At 43.3% G+C, this 27,185-nt stretch overlaps 1 protein-coding gene across 1 annotated transcript in view; it reads left to right on the forward strand.

Moving 5' to 3' along the window:
- Nucleotides 1–27,185, forward strand: part of AFF2 (AF4/FMR2 family member 2) — a 614,371-nt gene that overhangs the window by 490,722 nt on the left and 96,464 nt on the right. Inside the window, exon 9 of the mRNA XM_044306720.1 lies at nt 17,604–17,641. Coding sequence (XP_044162655.1) covers nt 17,604–17,641 — 38 coding nt within the window. The remainder of the gene's footprint in view (nt 1–17,603; nt 17,642–27,185) is intronic.

Here is a 27,185-nt window from a genome sequence, read left to right on the forward strand (position 1 = left end):
ATTAGGTGGTACAGGACAGCCAATTGAGACGTTCCAGCACATGGACACACCCTCTACCTTATAAATAAGGCCGATCTGGCCGCCATTTTACAGTCAATCTTTTGCCAGTGTAGGGAGAGGTTACTGTGTGGATCAGGGACAGACTGTTAGGGACACCAAACGCTAGCTAATAGGGCCACAAAAGTCCTTTTAAGGATAGGTGTGCCATCGATAGGTGTGACTTACTGAGGGGTGTAATATACTTATAATATCCTTTCTAACATAGAAAGGATATTATAGTGCATTTGTATTCTGCAGCTGTTGTGTGCAGTTTTGCTGCGATACTCTAGCTAGACAGAGGGACAAACGCTATTGGGATAACTAATTGCAACTGGTGTGATATACTTGTTGCCCCCCAAAAAAATTGATTGAGGCATTGGTGTGATATACCTATAATATTCTTTCTATATAGTGCATTTGTATTGTGCAGCAGTTGTGTGCGGTTCTGTTGCGATACTGCAGGTATACAGAGGGACAAACGCTATTGGAACAACTAATTTGTCAGAACCTCCCAGGGAGCCAGTAGTGGGATGAGGAACCCACTGGCAGTAAGCAGCTGACAGCCCAGAATGCGGTACAAGTTTAGGGATAATCCAAGAGGGGTAGTCAATGTCCAATCCGGGTCGAGGCAGGCAGCGAAGGTTCAAGGCGGAAGACAGTCCAGGGGTCAGTAGCCGGGAAGGATACAAAGAAACAACAGGCAATAGAAGGATCTGCAGGGAGGCTAGGTGTTCACCATAAGGTGGAAGGTGTGTACTGGGAATCTCCCTCAGCAAGGCTCACACCTGACAGCCGGATAATGCAGGAACTCTATGCACCCGGAAATGTGCGAGCAGCCTGTGTACTGCGCACACGCCGTGCACCCGCACCTCGGGCACCAGGTGTTCTACCGAGCTGAAGGGGAACCCGTGCCCTGCGCCGTGCCCGTGGTCCCAGAGTAGGGGTAACACCCCCTGCTTCCTGACAGAGCCCCCCACCAAGGAGCGGCCTCCGGACGCGACCCTGGGAAGGCCTCTCGGGGTGAGCCCGATGGAACGCCCGCACCTTGGCGGCCGCATGGACATTCCCCAAGGGCTCCCAGGAACGCTCCTCGGGACCGTACCCCTTCCAGTGGATGAGATACTCCAGGACCCCACGCCGGCGGCGGGAGTCCAGGATCTCCTGGACTTCATACTCATCATCGTTATTCACCTGGATGGGAGGTGGTGGAGCAGGTGCCCGGTCCGGGAATGGGTTGGCACGGTGTGGTTTCAACAAGGACACGTGGAATACCGGGTGGATTCCCAGGGAAGTAGGCAACTGGAGCTTGGCTGCAACGTTGTTGACCATACTCACGATCTCAAAGGGACCAATGTAACGGGGTCCCAGTTTTCGGGAGGGACAGGACAGCTTGAGGTGCTGTGTGGAAAGCCACACCTTGTCCCCGTCTTTGTACCTGGGGAATTCTGTGCGTCTACGGTCTGCCTGCATCTTGTGCCGCTGCTGAGCGGCCTGGAGTTGTTGCGTTAGGGTCCGCCTCAGTTCTCGTAGGAGCCGGAGCCGTTGAGCCACTTCAGGCACTGGGACATCAAGGGGGAGATCCGGGAGAGTTGCGGGATGATAGCCGTAGTTGGCATAGAATGGTGAGAGCCCGGTGGAGGAATGAAGCTGATTGTTGAAGGAAAATTCCGCGAAGGGGAGATGGCTCACCCAGTCGTCTTGTAGATGGGATGTGTAACAGCGAAGGAACTGTTCGAGAGTTTGGTTGGTCCTTTCGGTCTGCCCATTGGACTGGGGGTGATAGGCAGAAGACAGGCTGCGAGTGATATGAAGGCTACGGCAAAACTGGGTCCAAAAGCGGGAGGTGAATTGTGAGCCCCGGTCTGAGACGATGGAATCAGGGAGCCCGTGCAACCGGAACACGTGTTGGAGGAACAACTCTGAGGTTTTTTGGGCCGTCGGGAGACCGGAGGTCGGAATGAAGTGGGACATCTTGGTACATCTGTCAACCACCACCATGATGGTGGTACAGGCTTGTGAAGGCGGTAAGTCCACAATGAAATCCATGGCTATGTTGCGCCATGGAAGGGTTGGCACTGGCAGAGGCTGTAATAACCCAACAGGTTTTGAGGTGGGACGTTTGTAGAGTGCACACACGGAACAAGACTCTATGAAGGAGCGTACGTCGGCTGCCAAAGAGGGCCACCAAAACTGACGTAGGATGCATTCCATGGTGTTGCGCCTACCTCGGTGGCCTGCTGTGGGGTGGTCATGGTGATGCTGTAGTACAGGCAGTCGCTGGGAGACTGGGACGTAGATCCACTGTTGGTGGTAACAAAGCCCCTGCTTCGTTGGCAGATGGGCTGCCTCCTCTGGAGCTGGCATGCTGGCCCGTCGGATCCTCTCGATCAAGGAGTGTTGGGTGGCTAGAAAGTATGCGGCTGGCAGGATCGGTTCCGGAGGTGCAGGATCGGCCTCGGAGGAGCACATACGGGACAAGGCATCAGCCTTGCCGTTCTTGGATCCCGGTCGATAGGTAATCTGGAGGCGAAAACGGGAGAAAAAGAGAGCCCACCTGGCTTGTCGAGGACGCAGTCGCTTGGCACTGCGGAGATATTCGAGGTTGCGATGGTCGGTGTACACCACCACAGGGTTTTCGGCTCCTTCCAGCAAATGTCTCCATTCCTCCAGGGCGTCCTTGATAGCGAGCAGCTCCCTCTCACCCACATCATAGTTGCGTTCGGCCCCGGTGAGTTTGCGGGAATAAAAGGCAACGGGATGGAGAAGCTGCTTCTCCCCTTGGACCTGGGAGAGAACAGCCCCGATAGCCCCCTCGTTGGAATCGGTCTCCAGAAAAAACGGGCAAGAGGCGTCCGGTTGTACTAGTATAGGTGCCTGTGTGAACAGCCTCTTAAGGTGCTGGAATGCCTGTTGGACCTTCGGGGTCCATTCAAACAGGGTGTTGCTCCTGGTCAGAGCAGTGATGGGAGCGCAGATCGCTGAAAAGTTCCGAATGAATCGGCGGTAAAAATTGGCAAAACCAATGAACTGCTGCACCATCCGCCGATTGCGGGGGACAGGCCAATTCTGGACGGCCTGGATCTTCCTGGGGTCCATCTCCACTCGACCTGGGGATAGGATGTAGCCCAGGAACTCAATGGACGAGACTTCGAAGGTGCTTTTTTCAAGCTTGCCATAGAGACTGTGGGTCCGCAGACGCTGGAGCACCGATTTGACATGCCGTTCGTGTTGTGGCAGTGATCTGGAGAAGACAAGGATATCGTCCAGATATACCACAACATGGGTATCCAACAGGTCACGGAAGACGTCATTGATGAAGCACTGAAATGTGGCAGGGGCGTTACAGAGCCCGAAGGGCATGACAAGGTACTCGTAGTGCCCAAACCGTGAGCGGAATGCTGTCTTCCACTCATCCCCCTCCCTGACACGAATCAGATTGTAGGCCCCACGGAGGTCGATCTTGGTGAAGAAACGGGCATCCTTGACTCTGTCCAGCAAGTCGGGAATGAGAGGGAGTGGGTACCGGTTTTTCTTGGTGATGTCGTTCAGGGCCCGGTAATCGACACAGGGCCGGAGACCCCCATCTTTTTTTCCCACAAAGAAGATGCCGGCCCCAACTGGAGAGGTCGAGGGACGGATGAACCCCTTCGCTAGGCTCTCCTCTATGTAGTCCTTCAGGGCCCTGGTCTCGGGTTCGGACAGATTGTACAAGCGCCCGTACGGCAGTGGGGCTCCAGGGAGCAGGTCAATGGGGCAATCATAAGGCCTGTGTGGCGGCAAGGCGTCTGCTCCTTTTTTTTCAAAAACGTCTGCATAGTCCCGATATTTGTCAGGTAGTCTGTGTTCAACGGTGCCCAGAACCGCAGGAGGGCTTGGAGCCGGAGACGCGTGAACAGGAGAACCGGAGGGGGGCGTGAAGGTGATGGAGCCAGAGGTCCAGTTAATCGTGGGGTTGTGTCTCCTAAGCCAGGGGATGCCTAAAATGACTGGAAACAAGGGGGAAGGCACGATGTCCCACACGATCTTCTCGGAATGGTAAAGGCCGATGCGGAGGAACAAGGGATGTGATTCCATGGCGATAGGTCCCGTCTTTAGGGTGCTGCCATCCACCAGATGCAGCTGGGATGGGTTCTTCTTAGGGCGCAACGGGATGCCTAGTTGGGAAGCCAGATCCTTGTCCATAAAACAGCTGCTTGCGCCCGAATCAATGATGGCAGAGAGATCAATATTGTTGTTGCCCAGCTGCAGGGAAACAGGGATGGTGAGATGAGACGAGTTGTTATACATAGGTAGGTTAATGCATACCGTGGGTGTCTCCGGCCTACCTTCGGTAGGTTTGATGGGACAGTCCTTCAGGAAATGGCCCGGTTTTGCGCAATATAAACACAGATGCAAGGTTCTTCTCCTGGTTCTCTCCACCGTGGACAGGGGACCCCGAACAGCCCCGATCTGCATCGGCTCCTCCTGGTTACCGTCTGCTGCCACAGGAACAGGAAGCCTTAAGGGTTCCGACCGGCGCTCCGTTAGAGGCGGGGTCTGTTGTCGCTCCTGTCGTCTTTCCCGGAAGCGGCGATCCAGGTGGGTTACTGAGTCCATCAGGCCCCCCAAGGAGCCCGGCACCCCAATGCGGGCGAGCTCATCCTTGAGCTGCTCGGACAAACCGATGCGGAATTGGTCAATCAAGGCCACCTCGTTCAAGCCCGTATCCGGGGCTACCTCACGGAATTCCATGATGTAATCCTCCACTGGACGTCTGCCCTGGCGGAGGGTGCGCAAGGTACCCCTGGCGGTTGAAGAACGCAGGGGGTCATCATAAAGTCTTTGCATAGCTGCGGCAAAGGACTTCCAAGATGCCAGCACTGGGTCATCGGCTAGTAGGAGTTGGTGCGCCCAGGTCTGGGGAGGCCCTGAGAGCAAGGAAATTGCCGTGCGTACCTTGACGAAGTCCGTGGCATATGTACGTGGCTTCAGGGAAAACAACAGCTCGCAGGAGATGATGAAGGAGCGGTACTTCCTCCGATCTCCTGAAAACCGCTCAGGGAGGCTGACTGACGGCTCGCTAGAGACCACTTCCAGGGTGCGCGCCGGCGTAGGGGGAGGCGAGGGTGGTAGCGCGGTGCGCTCTGCGATGCGCTGCTCCTGTGTGGCAACCCTCTGCAGCAGGTGCTCATGACTCGCTTGCATCTCCTGAAAGGCCTGCGTCATGAGGTTAAGTTGCTGGGTCATGGCCGTCATGGGATCCACTGCTTTTGCGGGTTCCATGGTGAAGGCTGAGTTGTTATGTCAGAACCTCCCAGGGAGCCAGTAGTGGGATGAGGAACCCACTGGCAGTAAGCAGCTGACAGCCCAGAATGCGGTACAAGTTTAGGGATAATCCAAGAGGGGTAGTCAATGTCCAATCCGGGTCGAGGCAGGCAGCGAAGGTTCAAGGCGGAAGACAGTCCAGGGGTCAGTAGCCGGGAAGGATACAAAGAAACAACAGGCAATAGAAGGATCTGCAGGGAGGCTAGGTGTTCACCATAAGGTGGAAGGTGTGTACTGGGAATCTCCCTCAGCAAGGCTCACACCTGACAGCCGGATAATGCAGGAACTCTATGCACCCGGAAATGTGCGAGCAGCCTGTGTACTGCGCACACGCCGTGCACCCGCACCTCGGGCACCAGGTGTTCTACCGAGCTGAAGGGGAACCCGTGCCCTGCGCCGTGCCCGTGGTCCCAGAGTAGGGGTAACACCCCCTGCTTCCTGACATAATTGCAACTGGTGTGATATACCAGTTGCCCCCCCAAAAAAACTGATAGAGGCAGGGGTGTGATATACCTATAATATACTTTCTATATAATCCATTTGTATTGTGCAGCATTTGTGTGCGGTTCTGCTGAGATACCGCAGCTATACAGAGGGACAAACACTATTGGAACAACTAATTGCAACTGGTGTAATATACCAGTGGCCCCCCCAAAAATGATTAAGGGGTTTGATATACCTGCTTTCAGCAAATAATCATTAAGGGGTTCTATATACCTGCTTCTACAAATACTGCCCAAATATAGGGACTTTGTCACAGGGTCATTTTGAAAATGACAGGCAGAGGAAGAGGCAGGCCATTCCGCACGGGTGGTAGGGGTCGTACAGGTGCCCCAGGCCGGAGACTAAGTGGGGAGTTGCAGAAGGTGAGTGCGATTACGTCAAAGGACGCACCAGAATTGGTTGAGTGGCTCACTCAGCCTTCTTCTTCTGCATCCTCCTCATCCTCTGTATCTACACCCTCCTCACTCTCTGCTGTGTGCACCCCCAAAGACACAACCACCACCACCACCACCATAGCCCCTGCACTCGAGTCAGAGGAATTATTTTCAATGTCAATCTCTGTTTGCAGAGTCATATGTGCTGAAGCACTTTTCGCGGGATCGACCGAATTACGTAGTGGTATTTTTTTATGTGAAACAGGCTTTTTTGGGAATATTGATGGGTGATAGTAGACTTTCTTCTGTATGAAACGAATTATATTATACTTTCATTGGTGAAATTTTTTATTTCAACCATGTTTTCTTCGGGAAAATTGATGATTGATTGTACACCTCCTTTTGCGGTATGGACTGAATTACGTAGTGGTGAAGTTTTTTATGGGAAACAGTTTTTTGGGGGAGAATTAATGGGTGATAGTAGACTTTCTTCTGTATGAACCAAATTCCTTATCCTTTCTTTGGTGAAAATTTTTATTTAAACCAATTTGTCAGTGGGAAAATTGATGGGTGATTGTACACCGCCTTTTGCGGAATGGCCCGAATGATGTCGTTGTGGGTCCTGCAGTAAACATAATGAAAGCGCTGATGACAACACACAAGCAGACTTTGCCTTCACCATCTATTCAAAATTAAATCAAGCAGCTGCACTAAGTAAGAAAAAATGTATGTGTTTTTATCTGCTCCGTCTGCATTTGATCTCCACAGCATACAAGACATGATAGAAGAGCCTCTAGTTTGTAGTCCAAGTCTAGTTTCTTAAGATCAAGAATTCCATCAGAATTGTGCATTACAATCTTGCTCCGTGGGCATACACATCAGGAAGCTGAAGCTGGTTGCCCCAATTTTAATTCAGGAGCAGTAGGGAAGCAAATAGAGATGGCTGAACTCCGCTGCTCTGTTTCTCTTGTGGAGCCAATGTCTCCAGCAATGCCTCTCTTGCGATTTACAGCTAATACAATATTTTCATGTCGAGATCCAAGAATTATGTTGGAGGCATGTAGTGTGTGCAAGCCATGTGCGACCCCTCTTGATTAAGGGTCTACTTGCCATTCAGCGGTGCAGATATATGTGGTAAACCCTTTTTGCGGCAACATTTTTTATGTGACACTGGCTTTTTTGGGGAAAATGTATGGGTGAATGTACACCATCTTCTAGGGTATGAAACAACTTATTTAGTGGTAAAATTATTTATGTGACACTGGCTTTTTTTTGTAAAATGTATGGGTGAATGTACACCATCTTCTAGGGTATGAAACAACTTATTTAGTGGTAAAATTATTTATGTGACACTGGCTTTTTTTGTTAAAATGTATGGGTGAATGTACACCTCCTTTTGTGGTATGGAACGACTTACTTAGTGGTGAAATTCTTTATGTGACACTGTTTTTTTTATGTATGGATGAATTTACACCTCATTTTGTGGTATGGACTGAAGTACTTAGTAGGGAAATTCTTTATGTGACACTGGCTTTTTGGGGAAAAAGTATGGGTAAATGTACACCTCCTTTTGCGGCGTGGAGTGACTTACTTACTGGTGAAATTCTTTATGTGACACTGGCTTTTTTCCGGAAAATGTATGGGTAAATGTACACCTCCTTTTGCGGTATGGAACGACTTACTTAGTGGTGAAATTTTTAAGTGACACTGGCTTTAAAAAAAAAAATGTATGGGTGAATGTACACCTCCTTTTGCGGTATGGAACGACTTAGTGGTGAAATTCTTTATGTAAAACTAGCTCTTTTTTTCAAAATGTATGGGTGGTACACGTCCTTTTGCGTTATAGAACGACTTACTTAGTGGTGAAATTCTTTATGTGACACAGGTTTTATTTTTTTTATTTATGAGTGATTGCACACCACCTTTTGCGGTATGGGCCGAATTATGTAGTGGTGAAATGTGTTATGTGAAACAGGCTTTTTGGGGGAAAATTGATGGGCGATTGTACGCCTCCTTTTGCTGTAAGGGCTGAATTACGCAGAAATGTTATATTTCAAAGTAAACTCCGCTGCTCTGTATCTCTTGTGAAGTCAATATCTCCAAATATGCCCCTCTTGTGATTTACACCAGATACATTATTTTTCTGTAGAGATCCAAGAATTATGTTGGAGGCATGTAGTGTATGCAATCCATGTGCGTCCCCTCTCATCACTCTCACACTGTTCTGCACATGGTTTGCCTGGGAAAAAGGAGTCACACAGAGGAGGAACTGCTCCTCTGTGTGACTTCAGCAAGAAATCGAATGCTGGCTTTCTCCACGACAACTGAAAATCGGAACCATGATGACCGACAAGGTGAAGAACCTGGTGTCTGCGCTGCGTCAAGGATCGCTGAGCCATGCGCCCTGCATGGCGCACGTGTTCAATCTGGTTGTCAAGCGGTTCCTGAAGTCTTCCACCCATCTGCAAGACATCCTAAAAATGGCCAGGAAACTTTGCATGCATTTCAGCCACCCATACACCACAAAGCACACCCTCCTTGAGCTGTAGCAGCAGAATGGCATCCCCCAACATAGGCTGATATGCGACGTTTCCACCCATTGGAATTCCACCCTCCATATGTTGGACCGACTGTACAAACAGAGATAGGCCATCAATGATTTCTTGATGATCCAAGCGGACAGGAGTAGTCCCCTGTGTAACTTCAATGTCAGCCAGTGCCAGCTCATGCGTGACACCTGCCGTTTTCTCAGGCCCTATGAGGAGGCCACGTTATTTGTCAGTTGCCAGGACTATGAGATGAACGATGTAATTCCACTGCTTTATGTCCTGGAACAGATGCTGGTAAATCTGGCTGGTCAGGGAACTGGAGACGTGGCACCTAGAAAGATGGCGGGAGAGGTTGATACATTTGTCTGTCAAAATCTCTGTTTACAGTCAGTGAACGGGAACATAATTTATCGCAAAGATATGCAAACACCAACTGATGGGGTGTTAACCCCCAGAAATAGGTCACCAAAGGAGCAGTCATTTTCACAGCTCGAGGTATCCTCCTGGAAGCTTGACCTCTGCACGTCAACGGTCTGCATTGCGAAACTTGTCTAAAAGAAAAATCCTGCAGTGCACCCCCTTAAAGGAAAGTCTTGATCCGGCAAAGGCTGCTTTGCTCCTTCAAAAACAATGGACTCTGTACAGCATGACAACGATGTATTATTTCTCATACACCAGAGTATTCCAAGCACCTGTCTGCCCACATAGCTGCCGAGAAGCAGAAGGGTTTTGCCATTAAAGTAAATACATTTTCCTGTTTACCTGGACTCAAAGGAAATTACAGAGATCCACTGGCTGTGCTCATACAGATTTCATCCAAGCATCCCTCATCAAGACAAGCATAGAGGATTGGATTGTGTGGACAAGTTGGTTCTGTGGGACGTACACAGAGGACGATCTATTGAAGGTGTTACGAAAGACAATTATTTGCCTCACACTCTTCCTGTTTAATGGCTCTGAGGCACTCACGGCTATCGTAGGGACATGGTTCCAAAGAAACTTTGACTGTTGTTTCGGTAAGCTGGTGATCAGTTCTCCAGGACCGGGTATGATATATCTGGATCAGTGTCGGCCACAGAGCTTGTTTTCTGTGTGCTCATCGAACCTTGCAAGGACATTTCTTATGCCATCCACGCAGAGGACTTCAAGACTTTATGGAATAATATTTATAAATCAAAGGACGAGGTCACGTTGGAGGAAGTGGACAATTTATTTCAATATCTTTACTCGCATTTCTTCAGACACTTTAGAATCCACTTATCAGCAACCTAGATCATCAAGGAATGAGTTGAAGTCGGCTTGTTTGCTGGACTGCCCTCCAGTTATCAGCCATAACCCCATAAATTTTTTGATCCGTATGCATTACACCCGTGGTCACCCTGACACTGGTCGTCAATCAATTATTGTTGATGAAGCACTTTGTTTTTCCAGTTTGTCTTTTAAATCTTGTGGTTTTGCCCCTTCTGTGTTGTATTTTATGTGTGTTAATATCCTGTTTGTTAAATAAATTTAGTTTTTTCTCCCCGTTCAAAAAATTATAATTGGATGTGATTTGGTTACCAAAAGCAAGAGTGGGTACAAAACACAGAAGGCATGCAACTATTCCGTTCATGTGTCATCTCTGTTTTGGTTCCACTTTTTTGGGGCATTAGCAATACTGATGGATTACTGACCAAATGCTGACCGAGTGAAGGCAGGTGCTTCACAGACAGGATGCATTTTTTGGGGGTTATTGTTCTGATGAATCAGAGGAAGGGCAAAATAATTAGTGATGTCAATGCAAACTTACTGCTGACACGCTCTCCACTCTGTCGGGGGGCTCTACTTGTATAAGCTTTTAATAGAACAGGTTCTGTAGACATCTATGTGGAATCAGCTGACGACAGTGCAAAAGGAGTGCGCTTCTTCTTGGCGCTAACATTGACCTGTAAGGCTGAGTTCATATGTGAGTTATTTGGTCAGTTTTGGCCCCGTGACTGCACAAATAAGTGAAGTGTGCAGTGATTCTAAGTGTGACGCCTGTCATCTGCATGTCTTAGGGACTCACAGTATTATTTCACTACCAAAGCAGACTACCTATGCGTGTTACTGCAAGGCACAGTGTTTTACACCACTATGAAGGCTCCCAGCAACCATGAAATAGCTGTTTTTAATGTAATTTGCCACAAATGTATTTTTTCCCCAAAAATTTGGCGAACCGACAAATCGAATTTTAGAAAAATTTGCTCATCTCTAGTAATTAGCATCACAGGTGGCTTTAAAATGGTAATCATTCAGTCTGCCTATTTATAGAGTGAAAATCATGGACTGTGCTGTTTGATATCATGGGGGGTACCACACTGAATGTGGACCAAAGAAAGCAAAGGAGATAGACATACATGTTGAAGGTAAAGGCTAGAAGACCATCTCCAAACAGCTTGATGTTCATTTTACTACAGTTGCACATATTATTCAGAAGTTTACAGCCTACTAGACTGTAGCCAACCTCCCTGGACATGGCCATAAGAGGAAAACTGATGTGAAATTGAAGAGAAGGATAATAAGAGTGGTAACCAAAGAGCCCAGAACTTCCAAAGAGATATTAGAGGTGAAGGTCAAGGTACATAAGAGACAAATCGCACCATCTGTTGCTGTCTTAGCCAAAGTGGACTTAATAGAAGACAACATAGGAGGAAACTGCTGTTGAAAGCAAATCATGAAAAAGCAAGACTGGAATTTTCCAAAATGCATATTGACAAGCCACAAATCTTCTGGGAAAATGTCCTTTGGATAGATGAGACAAAACTGGAGGTTTTTGTCAAGTCACATCAGCTCTATCTTCACAGCTGCAAAAATGAAGCATATAAAGAAATGAACATTGTACCTACTGTGAAACATGGAGTCTTGTTTATCTTTTGGGGCTGCTTTGCTGAATCTGGCACAGGGAGTCTTGAATCTGTGCAGGGTACAATGAAATCTCTAGACCAGGGTTTCTCAACTGTGGTCCTTAGGACCCACCTACCAGTCATGTTTTCAGGATTTCCTTAGTATTGAGGAGGTGATATAGTTATTGTCCATGCATCAGGACTTACGACAGGTATTAATTCTGTGGGATATTCTCAAATCCTGACTGGTAGGTGGGTCCTGAGGACCAGAGTTCAGAAACTCTGCTCTAGACTATAAAGGCATTCTGGAGCAAAATGTGCTGTCCAGTGTCAGAAAGCTTCATCTCAGTCACATGTCATTGGTCCTCCAACAGGAAAATGACCCAAAACACACAACTAAAACATCCAATAATGGCTAAGGGACCATTCTGAAGTGGCTTTCTATGAGCCCTGATGTAAATCCTATTGAGCATCTATATAAGGAGCTGAAACATGCAGTCTGGAGAAGGCACTCTTCAAACCTGAGATAGCTGGAGCAGAAAAAAAGAGGAAGGAAGCTCAAAGTACCAAACTAATGATTAGAAAAAATATTTTATTAAATACATGATTAAAAACACACATATAATTGATGTCAAGGAAAAGGTAGGGGGAACAGGGAGGAGAAAACGAGCGCCACCCTGGACAAACACACTGGTCACAAAGTGCATGTAGTAAAGATAATACTAAAATCATGAGAGGAAAAACACATCTATATAGGGTACAATGACCAACTCATGAGTCCAGTGTACAAAACAAAATATATTGAATAGTTGGAGGTGAGTAAAGACCGATAAGAAAACCCACCATGGCTGTAGTGCATAATATGCTGCAACACTGGCAGTACAAAAATATACAGGCAGTATAACAATGAATAAAGGCCAAGTGAGAGGTCTCAACATCGGCAGCACAAAGCGATGGCCCATGGCAGGGAGACTGTGATCTGAAACTCACCAAGGAAGGACCAAGTGTGAAAGAAGACCAGGATGGAGCTACCCCAACGCGCGTTTCGGCGTGCCTTTGTCAGGGGGTGTAGTTCGCTCACGAGGAGTGGCCCAAAATACCTGTGGTAATGTGTACAAGTTTGATTGCAGAAGGCTGTGCGACTAAATATTTAGTTAAAGGTACCATAATTTTTTTTCTAGGCCAGTTTCATTAGTTTGTTTTATAAATTATTTTGTCAATCCTCAATTTCCTGTTTATTTACTATTAGTTTTAAGTTATTTCAGTGACCCTTGTGGGTTTTTCTTTCTTTAACAGAAGGGTACTAACATTTTTTTCCATATATACACATACAAATATATATATATATATATATATATATATATATATATACATACATTATATATATATATATATATATATATAACATTTGTACAGAAATTAAATCCCAGAATGACCTTCAATAAATTACATTTTTTATACTAAATATATATTGCTGGTCATATATTATGTAAATAGTAACTTAGCATATCTTTGCTGTTTTATATATTTTTAAAAAAATTTTTCATATTTTATTTTAATTTTAAAGAACAAGCTAGACATTGCCATTTAGTTGTAGACAAAAGGATTTAAATGACAGCACTTTGATTTTTTCTGCTAGATTGCCCCATACAAATACATCCCATGATGCTTTAGCGTGTGCACTAATTTCTTGAAAATGACAGCTCGAAATAAGCCATTGGAGAGAGTCCAGCAAAGATAATAGTGCATTTCACCTCACATTTGCATTCGAAAAGGTTTTTGTCCCACTTTACATTAAACATATGTGATATTCTGGGGCATTAGAGTATGGCTTGTGTTCCATAATTATGCATGATTGTTTGGGGGGGGGGGATCACCACTGAAAACTCCAGCTGCTTAAACAGTTTGATAGACTGAAGCTATTCCACCATCGGTGCCCCCAGCTGTGTTGCTTAGCAACATTTTAATTCAAGAAGAATCGAAGGAGATGCGGTCTCTGTGGAGAGGGAAACAGAAATAAGAGGCCCGTTGACAGATGATCTCAGTTGTTTCTTCTAATATACTGTGAAGATCACTGGCTCTTTTCATGAATGATAAATGGACTGTACACAGATCAATGGGTTCAGCAATAAACTCGACCTAGCCTCTATGTCTAAGGCAAGCTGAGAGGCCATGAAATGTATTAATTTGGATGATTTGGTGTTTGTTTTTTCAACAGTTTCACAAGACAAAATTAATCTAAACATTTGGCCATAACATGGCCTTTCTTACCGTTAGCAAATATGAATAGCCTTTCAAGTTGAGTGATAACCATATGTCCTCGCTGTTGCTACCTTGTGCCCCAATAACCTTAGAAAAGCTGATATTGTTAATAAACTGCATGTTCAATTGCTTAATAACCGGCATTTTGGGGAAGAGTACTGTAAGGATTTTCATCAGCTTCTAGAACTGCAAAAAATTTGATTAGGAAGAGCAGATTAGGACGCCGACTCATTTATATCCAGATACTGATTACCCACTAGGGAACCTAGGTTAGAGCTTGCAGCTATGAGGAAGGGAGGAGGAGTGGAGGAACCTTATACAGATTTGGAACTTGTTTTATGGTAACGGTGTGTTTAGAATCTCATTATCCTTTTGTTGCTTTATTTACAGCAGTGAAATATCGTTGTTTTATAGCCTTGATGAGAAAAAGATGGTACGAAATGTAGTGCAGCACTATCTATTGTAAGGTTAAGTCAACCATTCCACTCTCTGAAATACCTAAAATAATATATAATAAAATCTCATGTATGAAAAGGTCTCCATTAATGGTATTGCATTGATGATAAGGGTGGTCATGGACTTCTATCATGGAGAAAATGTTATGATGAAAAAAGGCTTTTCAATAAATACCATGTAGGGCAACAAAGAAATGGAATTCCTTGTAGCTTACTGTTCTGATGCCATCAGTAGAATGCAGGCTGTTCTTTTTACCTTGCCTATTAAAAATGGTATTCTGAGCATAAGATTTTCTTAGGAACTGTTCATATTGCATTTTTTCTATAATATTAAACTTGGTTAAGCTTTACTTTAAAAGGGAGAAAAATAATAAAAATCAGGTCAGAAAGGGTTAAAATTGAAGCATTACTCACCTTGCTAGATTTCTTATGTTGCTGTTCCAAGGCTGCTCTCATCCCGCTGCTCTACACTTCCTGTCTCAGTTAGACACGCCAGAACTGCAAGAAAAGGTCCACTCAGGAAAGCACTGGCAGAGGCAAAAATGGGTAAGGCCAGTGGTTGGCTGAGCAAACCTTTTCTGACTTTTTTTTATGTAGCTTCCTAGAAAACCCCTTTAAAGAAGATGTTCCATTAAGACTACCAGATTCCATGGACTCTTTTAGAAGTGGTGGCTCTTGCTTGGAACCTGCATTCACATTGAGGTTCCTGCTCTGGCAGACTCAACACAACAAAACATAAGATTCTGGACCATTTATCTCAATAGAAGCCATGTAATACTACTGTACTGTACTTTTCAGCTGATGATGGGGAAATTGGGGTTCTGCTGGGTTGCAAAAGATATAAGCCTGTAAAGGTAGCCTGGTAGTCATAGAAACAAAGTGAAACACTTAATCGGGTAATCTCATTTCAAACATTAATGGCATATCGCTAGGATATACCATTAGTGTCAGATAGGCGTGGTCCTCACCTCTGGGACCCGCTTCTATCTCCAGAACAGGCCCATTGAAATTAAGAAGAGCACACTGTGCAAGAGCAGACTTGGCGCATCTCCATTCAACACTATATGATTTTCTAAAATAGCCGTTGGCTGTCTCAGCTATTTCCAGCAGTCTAATATTGTTGAATTAAGTGGGGTCCATGTATCTGTTGTGCGCTCTACATTCACCACTATGGGACTTCTGAAAACAGCCAAACACGTTTTTCTTGGCAATTTTCAGAGCTCCCATAGCAGTGAATAGAGGACACACTGCGCATGTGTGGTATGCTCTCCTTCGCTTTGTGGGGCCCATTTTGGAGATAAAGGTGGGACATGCACCTATCTGACATTGATGGAATATCCTAGTGATATGCTATCAATGTCTGAGATGGGCCAAGTCCACAATAAAAATGAATTGGTGAGATGTTTTTATTGTAAACCAATACATGTTCTAACCAGTAGAAACATTTCTGTTGATCCCAACTGATTAGCCTTGACACTGTAGATGCATTATTTTATTCCCTTATCAGATCTGATCAGCTGTATTACCATCATATCTGTGGTCTCCTTTAATTCATGCTGTCTACATTGCAGTACTGTATACAGTTTGCCAATATAATAGCATAGGTATTTTTTTTTTTTGTCAGATTTTCTTATTGTGAAAGAGCAGGGCTGCATTTTTTAGCATTAACCTCTGCAGCTCATTTATTATGGCTTGGGATCACTTGTCACAAGGAAGGAATAAGTATGTTAATGGCAACAGCAATTTTATGATACGTTTCAACAGGAGCTGGGCAGACCAGCAGCCACATCCCCAACCAGTTTATATAACTGAGTGTTTTAGTGTCAGTTTGTGATCTTAAGTACTTTACAAGAAAATTACTTTACATTGAAGTGCCAATGAACTATGAAAGGGAAAGAATTTTTATTGATGTTTTTTTTCTTTTAAACTTCACCATTTTCGAGTGCTATAAAAAAAAACAGTAGTCTTATTCATAAATATAATTTAAATATTTTGTTTGTAAAAGATGATGCCCCAGATGCTAGTAAAAGAAAAAAATATTTTCTAAGGAATCAAGTGGATAAATAAATTGCATTTTTGTGTAATACCATCACTATTATAATACTTCTAAATTCCAGGTGCATAAAATGTAGACAATTAGCATGCTCCACAATTCACAGAAGAGTGTATTATCCTTCCAAAAAAGAGAGAAAAGTTATTTTCCTACCTGATATATTTTATTCAGTATTGTACTAGGTAGATCAACTAAGATAAGAGTACAGTGATTTTCATTATTGTTTTTTTCACGTGCCCCTCCACCGAGGGGCCTGCATTCCTCCAAACTATGTCTGCAAAAAGTATATATATTTTTTTTAATCGGCTATTAAATCAAGTTTATGCAAAGTAAGGGTAGGAATGTTGGTGTGTTATTTGAAAAGATGTGTCTCCCAAGAAAGAGAACCTTCTTGCCAGCGCCGTCTATTGAATGTGAGTCAAGAAGGGATTTGACATGGAAATATAGCCAGGCTAGATATCCATCCTATTCTGGTTATATTGCCTTGTCAAACCCCAAGGCTTGTTGGAAACTCGGATCTTGACTCATAAGGAGCCACATTTAATAGGTGGCACTGGTGATATTGTTCTATTTCTTGGGAGATATTAATTTGCCAATATTTCTCCATACTATTGAGTACTTCCAGTAAGTCTTCATACACGACTGGTCTCTTTAAGGTGTGTTATATGGGTAGTGTGTTGACTTTGAGCTATGAGTAAAGCAACCCTGGTTTCCCCATGAGGAAATAAAGAGTTTCAGATTTTATCATCTGGTGCTGGACCATTCATATACTTTTATGGGTAGTGACTCAGTGGTGAGACTGTATCTCCAGGTTATGAAAGCGTGTTTTACACTTGTGTCTTATTTTCACCTTGTATGGAGGATCCACATGGAGTTTGTACTGATAGAAAGACTTGGGGTTATTGGAATGTTCTGCTGTTTGCTATGAATCCTGTAGCAGAAAGCAAAGTACAGTTTAAAGGATTTATATCTCCTTCAGTGCATCAACAATGAAAAAAGATTATGTTGTGGTGGTATGTTGTATTAACCTGTTAGTTTGTTATTAATCAATATCTATACTCTGTGTTGTATAGTGTAAAATATGTGCCACATTGATAAATATGGACTGATGGACTGCATTTTGGCTCATATCTAATGATGTTTGAAAGATTGTTTTAATGAAAAGATTAATAACCTCAATTTTCTTTTTCTTTTTATAGGCCAGTGAAAAAACAAAGTTGAGAAGTAACCCAGTAAAGTAAGATATTCTTCTACTTTTGGCAAGCTTTAGAGTGGTTGCAAATAATAAGGCTTTTTTGTTTATAATAAGAGACACAAAGGAACACTGAAAAAAATATGTTGATCTGCCTGTTGCATCAAAATAAAACTCTTTTATCATTCTAGTTTACACAATGATAAAAAACATATATTTTTGTGTATGCCCTCTACTTATACAGTCCTGATCAAAAGTTTAAGACCACTTGAAAAATGGCAAAAATAATATTTTACATTGTTGGATCTTAACAAGGTTCCAAGTAGAGCTTCAACATGCAAGAAGAAGAAATGAGAGTGAGACAAAACATTTTTTGAGCAGTCAATTAATTGAAAATAATGATTAAACTGAAACAGGCTGTTTTTCAGCTGATCCAAATTTTAGGACCACATGCCTTTAAAACGCCAAATCTGTGCAAAGATGTGGATTCATTGTCATTTTCTCTCTAGTCACACATTGTGATGGCAAAGGCAAAAAAAGTCTCCCTTTTTTAACGTGGTCGGATTGTTGAAATGCATAAGCAGGGTCTCTCACAGAGCTCCATCGCTGCTGAGGTGGGACGCGGTAAGACAGTCATTTGGAATTTCTTAAATGATCCTGAGGGTTATGGAACAAAAAAGTCATCAGCACTGAGCTGGAGGATCCAATTGGCTGTCCGTCAAGACACTGGACGATCCTCGACCCAAATTAAGGCCCTTACTGGTGCTGACTGCAGCCCCATAACCATCAGACGGCATCTGAGACTGAAGGGCTTCAAAAACAAAAAACGTCTTCAAAGACCTCGTCTCCTTGAACACCACAGAACTGCTCGTTTGGACTTTAGAAGAGAGCACCAAACATGGGACATTCAAAGGTGGAAGAAAGTTTTATTCTCTGATGAGAAAAAATGTAACCTTGATGGTCCTGATGGTTTCCAACGTTACTGGCATGACAAGCAGATCCCACCAGGAGAATAACATCACTCTTTTGGCCCATCCTGCGTGTTCCCCTGATCTAAATCCAATTGAGAACCTTTGGGGATGGATGGCAAGGGAAGTTTATAAAAATGGACAACAGTTTCATACAGTAGATGGCCTTCGTGCGGCCGTCTTCACCACTTGGAGAAATGTTCCCACTCACCTTATGGAAACGCTTGCATCAAGCATGCCGAAACGAATTTTGGAAGTGATAAACAATAACAGCGGAGCTACTCATTACTGAGTTCATGTTTGGAAGTTGGATTTCTGTTTTTTTTTGTTGTTTTTTTTGGGAGGTGTGGTCCTAAACTTTTGATCAGCTAAAAAACAGCCTGTTTCAGTTTATTCATTGTTTTCATTAAATTGAATGCTCAAAAAATGTTTTGTCTCACTCCCATTTCTTCTTGTTGCATGTTGAAGCTCTACTTGGAACCTTGTTAAGATCCAGCCATGCTAAATATAATTTTTTGCCATTTTTCAAGTGGTCTTTAGAGGATATATAAGTAGAGGGAGAGAAAGAGAGAGAGAGAGAAATGAAAGAAACTAGTCTCTGATAATACCATGCACTGAAAGCTCTGGTAGCATTAAAAGGCCCCTGTCCCCGCACAAGGAGATAAGGGAAGCTTCTCCGTTACTACTGTAGCATCATTCTGAAGACTCTCAATCCTGCCATAGTAAAGTAAAATAAAGGAACATAGTGCCATTGCCATAGACTGCAATAAGAAAATATTGCAATCTGTGTCATAAGTGATTGCATGTTCAGATTGCTAGTGGAGATAAAAAATAAAGTTAAAAAAGTTTTAAAAAATATAAAACAAGGAAAAAAAATAAAAAATTGTAATCACCTCCTTGCCCCATTTTAGAACTAAAAATAAAAATAAAACAATCACTGGTATCGCCACATCTTAAAATTAAGGTAAAAAAGTATTTATCTGTTACAATGAACTTCATAAAAGAAAAAAATCAACACACCCAAGTCTGTGTTTTTTATTGCTTCACTTCTCAAAACATTTTTTTTTATAAAAAGTGTTAAAAAATATCTCAAAAGGATATCGTGAAAAAATACAGATTGCCCCTCAAAAAAGAGCTCTTACACAGTGATAGGTGTCAGAATTTGTCAATGCAATAAAAGCTTTTTATTTTTAAACATATTGTTGCAGGCAGTGGGTTGTTGACCCAATGTACCAACTAACCGGCCTTGGGATACTTCAAAGGACATTTTTTCTGGGATTCCCCTGGTTTTTACCCATTAACTACTATACAGGAATGGAGCCACCAGGCCACTACCTATTGGAATAGTTCTGGTGTGGTTGGTTGCTGACACACAGGGTTCAGAGGCAGCAGTGCAAAGTACTGAGGGGTCAGGCAATATACGTGGTCTGGTAACAGACTGAGGTTGGGGAAGGCAGCATGCAAACAAATCTGAGAAACAAGTCTGAGGTCAGGGCAATGGGGCAATACAAGAAGGAGGCCAAAGCAGGCAGGTAGAAGTCAGATTTGGGTGTCAGGATAGAGTTTGGTACAGACAGTACTGAGTAGTCAGACAGAGAATCACACCTTTGCTGGTAACTAGAGACTAGGAAACTTAAAGCTCAGGCACCCTCCTACTAGGCAGGGCACCTTAAATACATAGGGAATGCAGGATTTTTTTTGTGAAAATTGAGAATGATGAGTCAGCCAATCAATTGATCAATCTTGTGTGATATCCTGAAGTACAAATAGTATACTGTACAGCACATGCTTCTCTGTCTGCTATCTTTACAGATCAATGGCTCTCCCCTCCCTTTCTTTCTCAAGAGGGACTGTGTATCTCATAATGGGCAACAAACAGCTCATTGTGCAGTCTCAGCCAGTAGCAAAATAGCAAAATATAGCAGGGATCAGTGTATCAGTAGCCAATGTGTGTTTCTGTAAGGGAGTAATTATATCACTACCTTATACCTTACAATAGAAGGGCATGCAGATAGTTGTGAACTAAGGCAATGTTTGTGGAAGTGTGAAAAAATGAAACTGTAATCCTACATTGATAGCAATGAAAGCCCTAGTAGCATAAAAACAACAGAGTTGCACAGCTGTTCAGGATCATGAAAATAATGACTAATAAGCTATGGTAGCAGCATCTGGTTAGTTTGACACATATGGGTATTAACCTGTATTTCTTCGTTTAGAGAGAAGTACATTTCTGTATCCATACTGAATGCTTTCTTTCCTATTTTGTTATTGCTTATTATGTCACTTGATGGATTTTTGTATAGTATGTACAACTGGTTTAAAGTAGAACTGTCTTAGTTGCCTATAGCAACCAATCAGATTCCACCTTTCATTTTCTAAAGGAGCTGTGAAAATTTAAAGGTGGAATCTGATTAGTTGTTATGGGCAAATTATCCAGTTCTACATTATACCAGTTTGACAAATCTCCCCCATTGGCTTTAAGAGTAGAAGACCTAAGCCACCATCATACTCTTGGAGACTCAAATAACCTCTGTCAAGTAAGAAATCAACATATTGATTGACAGTTATACCTCTCTAGCATAACATGTAGTGATGGACGAACATCTGCTGGGGCGGTTCGCGAACATGATCAAATGTTCGCAAACAGCAAGTTCGCGGCGGATCCCATTCATTTTAATGGCAGGCGAACCTGAAAAACCTTCAGCTCATATTTGCAGCCAATAAATAACTACTAGAAGTGCACAAATAGTCCCACAACATGGACAGTGACATACCAGATGTATTATTCGAATTTGCGATCTCCATTCATATTTTTTTTCAATGCAAAATATCGGCAATATAATTTTCACTTGTGCGCATGCGCAAATGCACTATACAGTACCCAAATGCACTATAAAGAAAGAAGATTGGTATATAACACCCCTCATCAATCAGTTTTTTGGGGGGGCGACTGGTATATCACACCAGTAGAAATTATTTGTTCCAATAACGCTTGTCCCTCTATATACCTGCAGTATCGCAGCAGAACCGCACACAACTGCCGCACAATACAAATGCACTATGATATACTTTCTAACATAGAAAGAATATTATAACATTGTACAAGGAAGGAAATCCATTAGAATATACATAAAGCTAAAACGTAACCTTTAATAATGTTACTATGAGAGTCCATTCACACGTCCATTTGCGGACCGCACATCGCCGGCACTATTATAGAAAATGCCTAATCTTGTCTGCAATTGCGGAAACAGAAGCACGGCTGCGGAAGTGCGGATCCGCAAATGCGGATGAGGATCCACAAATGCGGACAGCACATTCCGGCCCCATTGAAAATGAATGGGTCTGCACCTGTTCTGCAAAATTGAGGAACGGATGCGGACCCATTTTGCGGACCTGTGAAGGAAAAAGATATCCCTCAAAATGAAAATAAATTAAATTATTAAAGTTAAGCAAAAAGCATACATGTGGTAGGCAATAACAAGTGCTCCGCGGCACCAAGTCAGAAACCATATGTCCTACCACAATCCGGGGGGTTCCAGTGCACATCGATGAATCCCGTAGGAAAGCAAAAAAACATCTATCCCTGGGCTGGATGATGATGTGGTATTAAGGGACAGGGTGGGCAAAGAACAGTCCCTGATATTGCCCTACAGGGGGTGCTATTCTGGCCCTGATAGCCTAACTACAGACCACCCGCCCTGAAAAGAGCAACCCCGTCCGAAACCTTACCCTAGATAAAAATGGCCCTAGTAAGCCCCTAGCCCCCTGACTTCCAGGTGATCACTATATAGATCTATGTGTTTTTGACTCATTATAAAAGTATATTATAAGTATATCACACCCCTCAGTATGTCACACCTATCGATAGCACACCTATACCAGTCCTTTAAAGGACTTTTGTGGCCCTATTAGCTAGCGTTTGGTGTCTCTAACAGTCTGTCCCTGCTCCACACAGCAACCTCTCCCTACACTGGAAAAACACTGAATGTAAAATGGTGGCCAGATCAGGTTTATATATAAGGTAGGGGGTATGTCCATGTGCTGAAACGTCTCAATTGGCTGTCCTGTACCACCTGATGGATGTGTCATGGGTCAAAGTTCTTCACAATGTAAAAGAATATGGCGGGCGCAAATATCTCCATATGTTCGCATGTTTGGCGAATCGCGAACACGCAAAGTTTGTCGCCGGGCGAACCGCAAGGCCATCTCTAATAACATGTAGCCAAGACTCCATTTTGGATCAAATTGTCTTAATACATACAGCCCAAAGAGTGTATATACAAAAACCATGCAGTAATGTGTACACTTTGTAATGCCTAAGAAACTTCCTAATCATCACATCATTACCAACTGATGGCTAACGGAGCTAAGTCAATATTACCATTACCACAGCTGTAGCAGCAGTCATGCTACAAACGGGCTGAAGACTGTACATTGAGAGGAAAAATAGCACATTGTGTATTATATTAGTCGGGGCAGTTAATAGAAATGAAATGCATAGATTACAGGTTAGGTAGCTCATCACATGATACTTGTTTAGTCGTTTTCAATATTAACATGTGTAAAAGTGTAATTCTCTAAATGCAAATTGCTTTGGCAAACATCCAAACGCTAATACATTGAGTTGAATATAAGTGCCGCTGACAGCTGTTTCACTTGGGGAGAAGACATAGATGTCATTACTGTTAAAACGTTCCAGTCTGCATTTAGGTACACAATTTAGACTAAATTGAAGCATCCAATTACTCCTTTCCTTTCTTTGTCTTACTTGCCCTACAGAAGATAACTCATTGCAGACTGTTTGCCAGGGTTCATTGCCGATTCTCCATTTACAGGAAGAATCTGTACATTTATCCTATTGTCCCAGTCTATGTGTGTTTTTCCTTTCACTTCTACAGTATATTAATTCTGCAATAACTCTGTAATTAACTCTTACTTTTCACAAGGTGGCTACTGAAACACATTTGGGGGAAGTGATTATTCCTCCAGTCCAATGCCAGTTTTTCTGGCATTCAAAAGTAAAAAAAAAAAATAGTTTTTCAACTTTTTAAATGCCTTTGCAACTTATTTAGTCACCAATAGCCTTTTTAAGCTGTCCACACCACATTTCTAAAAAGGAACTGTGGCAGGGGTGAGGTGTGAATGGGGCACATACCCTACTGGGGGTAAATAAATAATGACTGAAGTCTATGGTTAGGTCTGTGCTGCCATAAATTTCAGTCTGGTGTAGGGCCTTTCTTCTCATAAGGAAATTCCATTCTGGTTCAGTGCAGGTGTATTTAGTTTGTCATTTACAATGACATCATATAACTGCAACAACCAATCACAGTTTCCTCCCGTGTGTAATTCCATACTCAGCTACCTAATGTTACTATCTAGGGTTGTTGAAAACCCGAGAACTGCTCTGGAAATATTTCTTGGGAACGTAATTCTCACTATTCATATCCTGTCAGTCATTGCATAACACCACTACTTTTACAATACTACACCCTATGGATTATATTGGCTAGAACAGGCATGCTCAACCTGCGGCCCTCCAGCTGTTGCAAAACTACAACTCCCAGCATGCCCTAACAGCCTACAGCTATCAGCCTACAGCAGGGCATTGTGGGAGTTGTAGTTTTACAACAGCTGGAGGGACGCAGGTTGAGCATGCCTGGGCTAGAAGAATGTAATATATGGTAAGAGTTATAGGGGTTGAGCAGCACTGCAGTATTGATGGTCTATCCCCAGCTTAGTTCATCAATATCACATTGGCGGCGGTCCAACTACAGGCACCCCTGTTGATCAGCCGAAGCAGTAGCTCATGTTCTGCTTAGAAAATCACCTTCACGTTGTCTTGCTTGTAGAGGCAGTACAGGATAATTACAGCTACTCCGATTCCCTTCAATAGGATGAGCAGCTGTAATTACACTGTGCTTCTTCTACAAGCGAGACGATGCGCAGATCATTTTTTACTGGTAGCATCGCTCGCATGGGCGCCACTACCTCTCCAAACAGCTGGTTGGCCGGGGTGGCAGATGTCGGACCCTGCCGATCTGATATTGATGACCTATCCTGAGGATAGGCCAGCAATATTATTGTGCTGCACAACCCCTTTAAAGAGAATCTTCCTCCCATTATATGCCTTAATAACTGTAGCTAAAAGCTATTATTTTAACTCCTCTTAGAGGGGTTATCCTGGAAATAATATTGATGACCTATTCTCAGGATAGGTCATCAATATCATATCGGCACCTGGGACCCCAGTCGATCAGCTGTTAGGAGAGGCCAGACGCTCTTTGAGTGCCACTGCCTCTTCTGAAACCATGTGATGTCACCATACATTGGTCACATGGTCTAATTGCAGCCCAGCCCCATTGAAATGAATAAAGTTGCGTTGCAATACCAAGCACAGCCACTATACTATGTATGGTGCAGTGCTTGGTGAGGTCCCTGGAACAACTGAACGTGGGGGTGCCAAGACTTGGACCCCCGCCGATGTGATAATGATGAACTATCCTGAGTAACGGTCATCATTATCATTTCCTGGATAACCTCTTTAACAGTGGATCCAGGGAAAGAGAAGCACGGCCCTCCGCTGTAAAAATAGAACTGTATAAAAAGGGGCTATTGCTTGGTCAAGTTTTTGACAAGTGGATAGTTAAGATTAGTCCAGATGGTGCTGGCATATGGCTAATTATTCATACCTCATGGTAGCATCTACTCACGTATTATTGCATAAAGATGTGCTGTAGTTGAATATGAAGAACTTCACCCCCCAGAAAAAGTTAGGGGTGAAGTTAGAGGGACCCCCTTTAAGAAAACATACTATTATATGCAGGATTACAGAAAGTTCTTTATCTTTAGAGGTTCTGCATTACCTATTGACTTTACTCTGTAAGGCCTTACTGGAACCTAATTTATCAGGATTTTACCGAACTGCCCCCTGCCATGTAGGCCTGTCTGAGTACAAAGTAAATTATTATGTTTACATCTGCTACATAGAAATTTCCTTTCTAAACTATAATCTCAAAATGTGCTATACTTTGAAAAAAAATACTGCACATTTTTATGGTTCGCAAAAGTACTTAAATATTAAACCACAAAAAGACAGAGAAGGGCTGTTTGCTGACTAAATAATATATTTTTCTTTATTCAAGTGAAAACTGAAGGGAACCTGTCATCAACTTTATGCTGCCCATACTAACAGCAGAACAAAGTAGAGACAGGTGAGTTGATTTCAGCGGTCTGTCATTTAAAAGTTAAAAGTAAGTTAAAGTAAGTTAGTTAAAGTAAGTTAAAATCACAATCTTTGCAGACTAGGCCTGAAAAAGAGTCACGGCCACCTGAGAAGAGTCATGGTTGTTCATGAAGTCCTGACCACCTGCTGATGACTGACCGGCTTCTACCTAGTTTTCTCTAGGAGAGAACTGCCAATCATCAGCAGATGGGCGAGAGTGCAGGAGATTACGGATAACCATGACTCTTCTCAGGTAGATTTGACTCTTTTTAAGGCCTGTGCTGCAATGATTATGATGCTGGTTCTCGGCAACCACTTACTTTTAGCTGATGAGTGACACACCGCTGACATCAGCATTTCTGTCACTATTTTATGCCTCCAACAGTGAGGTCAGCATACAGTTGATGACAGGTTCCCTTTAACTCCAGTTATTAGAAGCATTTCTTACTATAGTATGGATGATGCAAGCTGTTTTTTTTAGACCTGGTGTGCGCATGGTAGTCGCAGGTTGCGGCAGAATTAACCTTTGCACCACAATCTGCACCAGAAATATTCCTAAATATGACCCCCTAAATCTTTTGCATATCATTGCATGCTGATAAAAAAAAAAGCCAAAAACAACTCCCAAGATACAATGGAGGTTTGATCATAACCATGAACGATGAACAAATGTCATCTGCTATCACATGTACATAATAGGTTGACCTGATGACTTTTTTGGAGCCACAGGTTGAAATCCAACATGTTTAAATCCAACATGGATATCAGTGTTTTTCCCATGCCTTACCATGTTTACTACTGTTTCTTCCTACTCTTTCATCACATACTTAGATTAAGCTACATTCACATCTCATGTAAACAGAATGGGAATGGTGATTTTTAGTTAAAACTTAACTTTTAATTATTTAGATAGAATAGGGTCCCTAAATGTTCAGATTAGATACAAAAAAAAGAGGTGCATGATAACACAAGGGATACAAAATAAGTTAGTGCATGGCGGCACCTTAAATACAAAATATGTTAGTGCACGGCGGCACCTTAAATAAACAGTGGTCCTACCGTTTCAGCCAGGATCCTCTGGTCTCCGTAGATGTCTAGTAGGAATAGGTTTGCTGTGAAAAAGAGCGATTTAAGGCTGGGCAGGGGTGTGAGTGGGTTGAAGGTACCTAGACAGCCCTAATATATGGGTGCTATCTCGACCCTAGCATCCTATTCGCGGAGCACCCTTTCTAATAAGAACGACCTCGTCCAGAACCTTTCCCTTTTGCTACTTGGCCCTATTGTGCCCTAGTGTAGCTAATCCCTACACACATGTTTCGTATAAGAACTTATCAGGGGAATTTAGGCACACACAGAGGGGCAATGTAGTGTAATAACATATAGTGTTGGTATCTTT

Source organism: Bufo gargarizans, chromosome 9 (genome assembly GCF_014858855.1).
Source record: "Bufo gargarizans isolate SCDJY-AF-19 chromosome 9, ASM1485885v1, whole genome shotgun sequence".
NCBI lineage: Eukaryota > Metazoa > Chordata > Amphibia > Anura > Bufonidae > Bufo > Bufo gargarizans.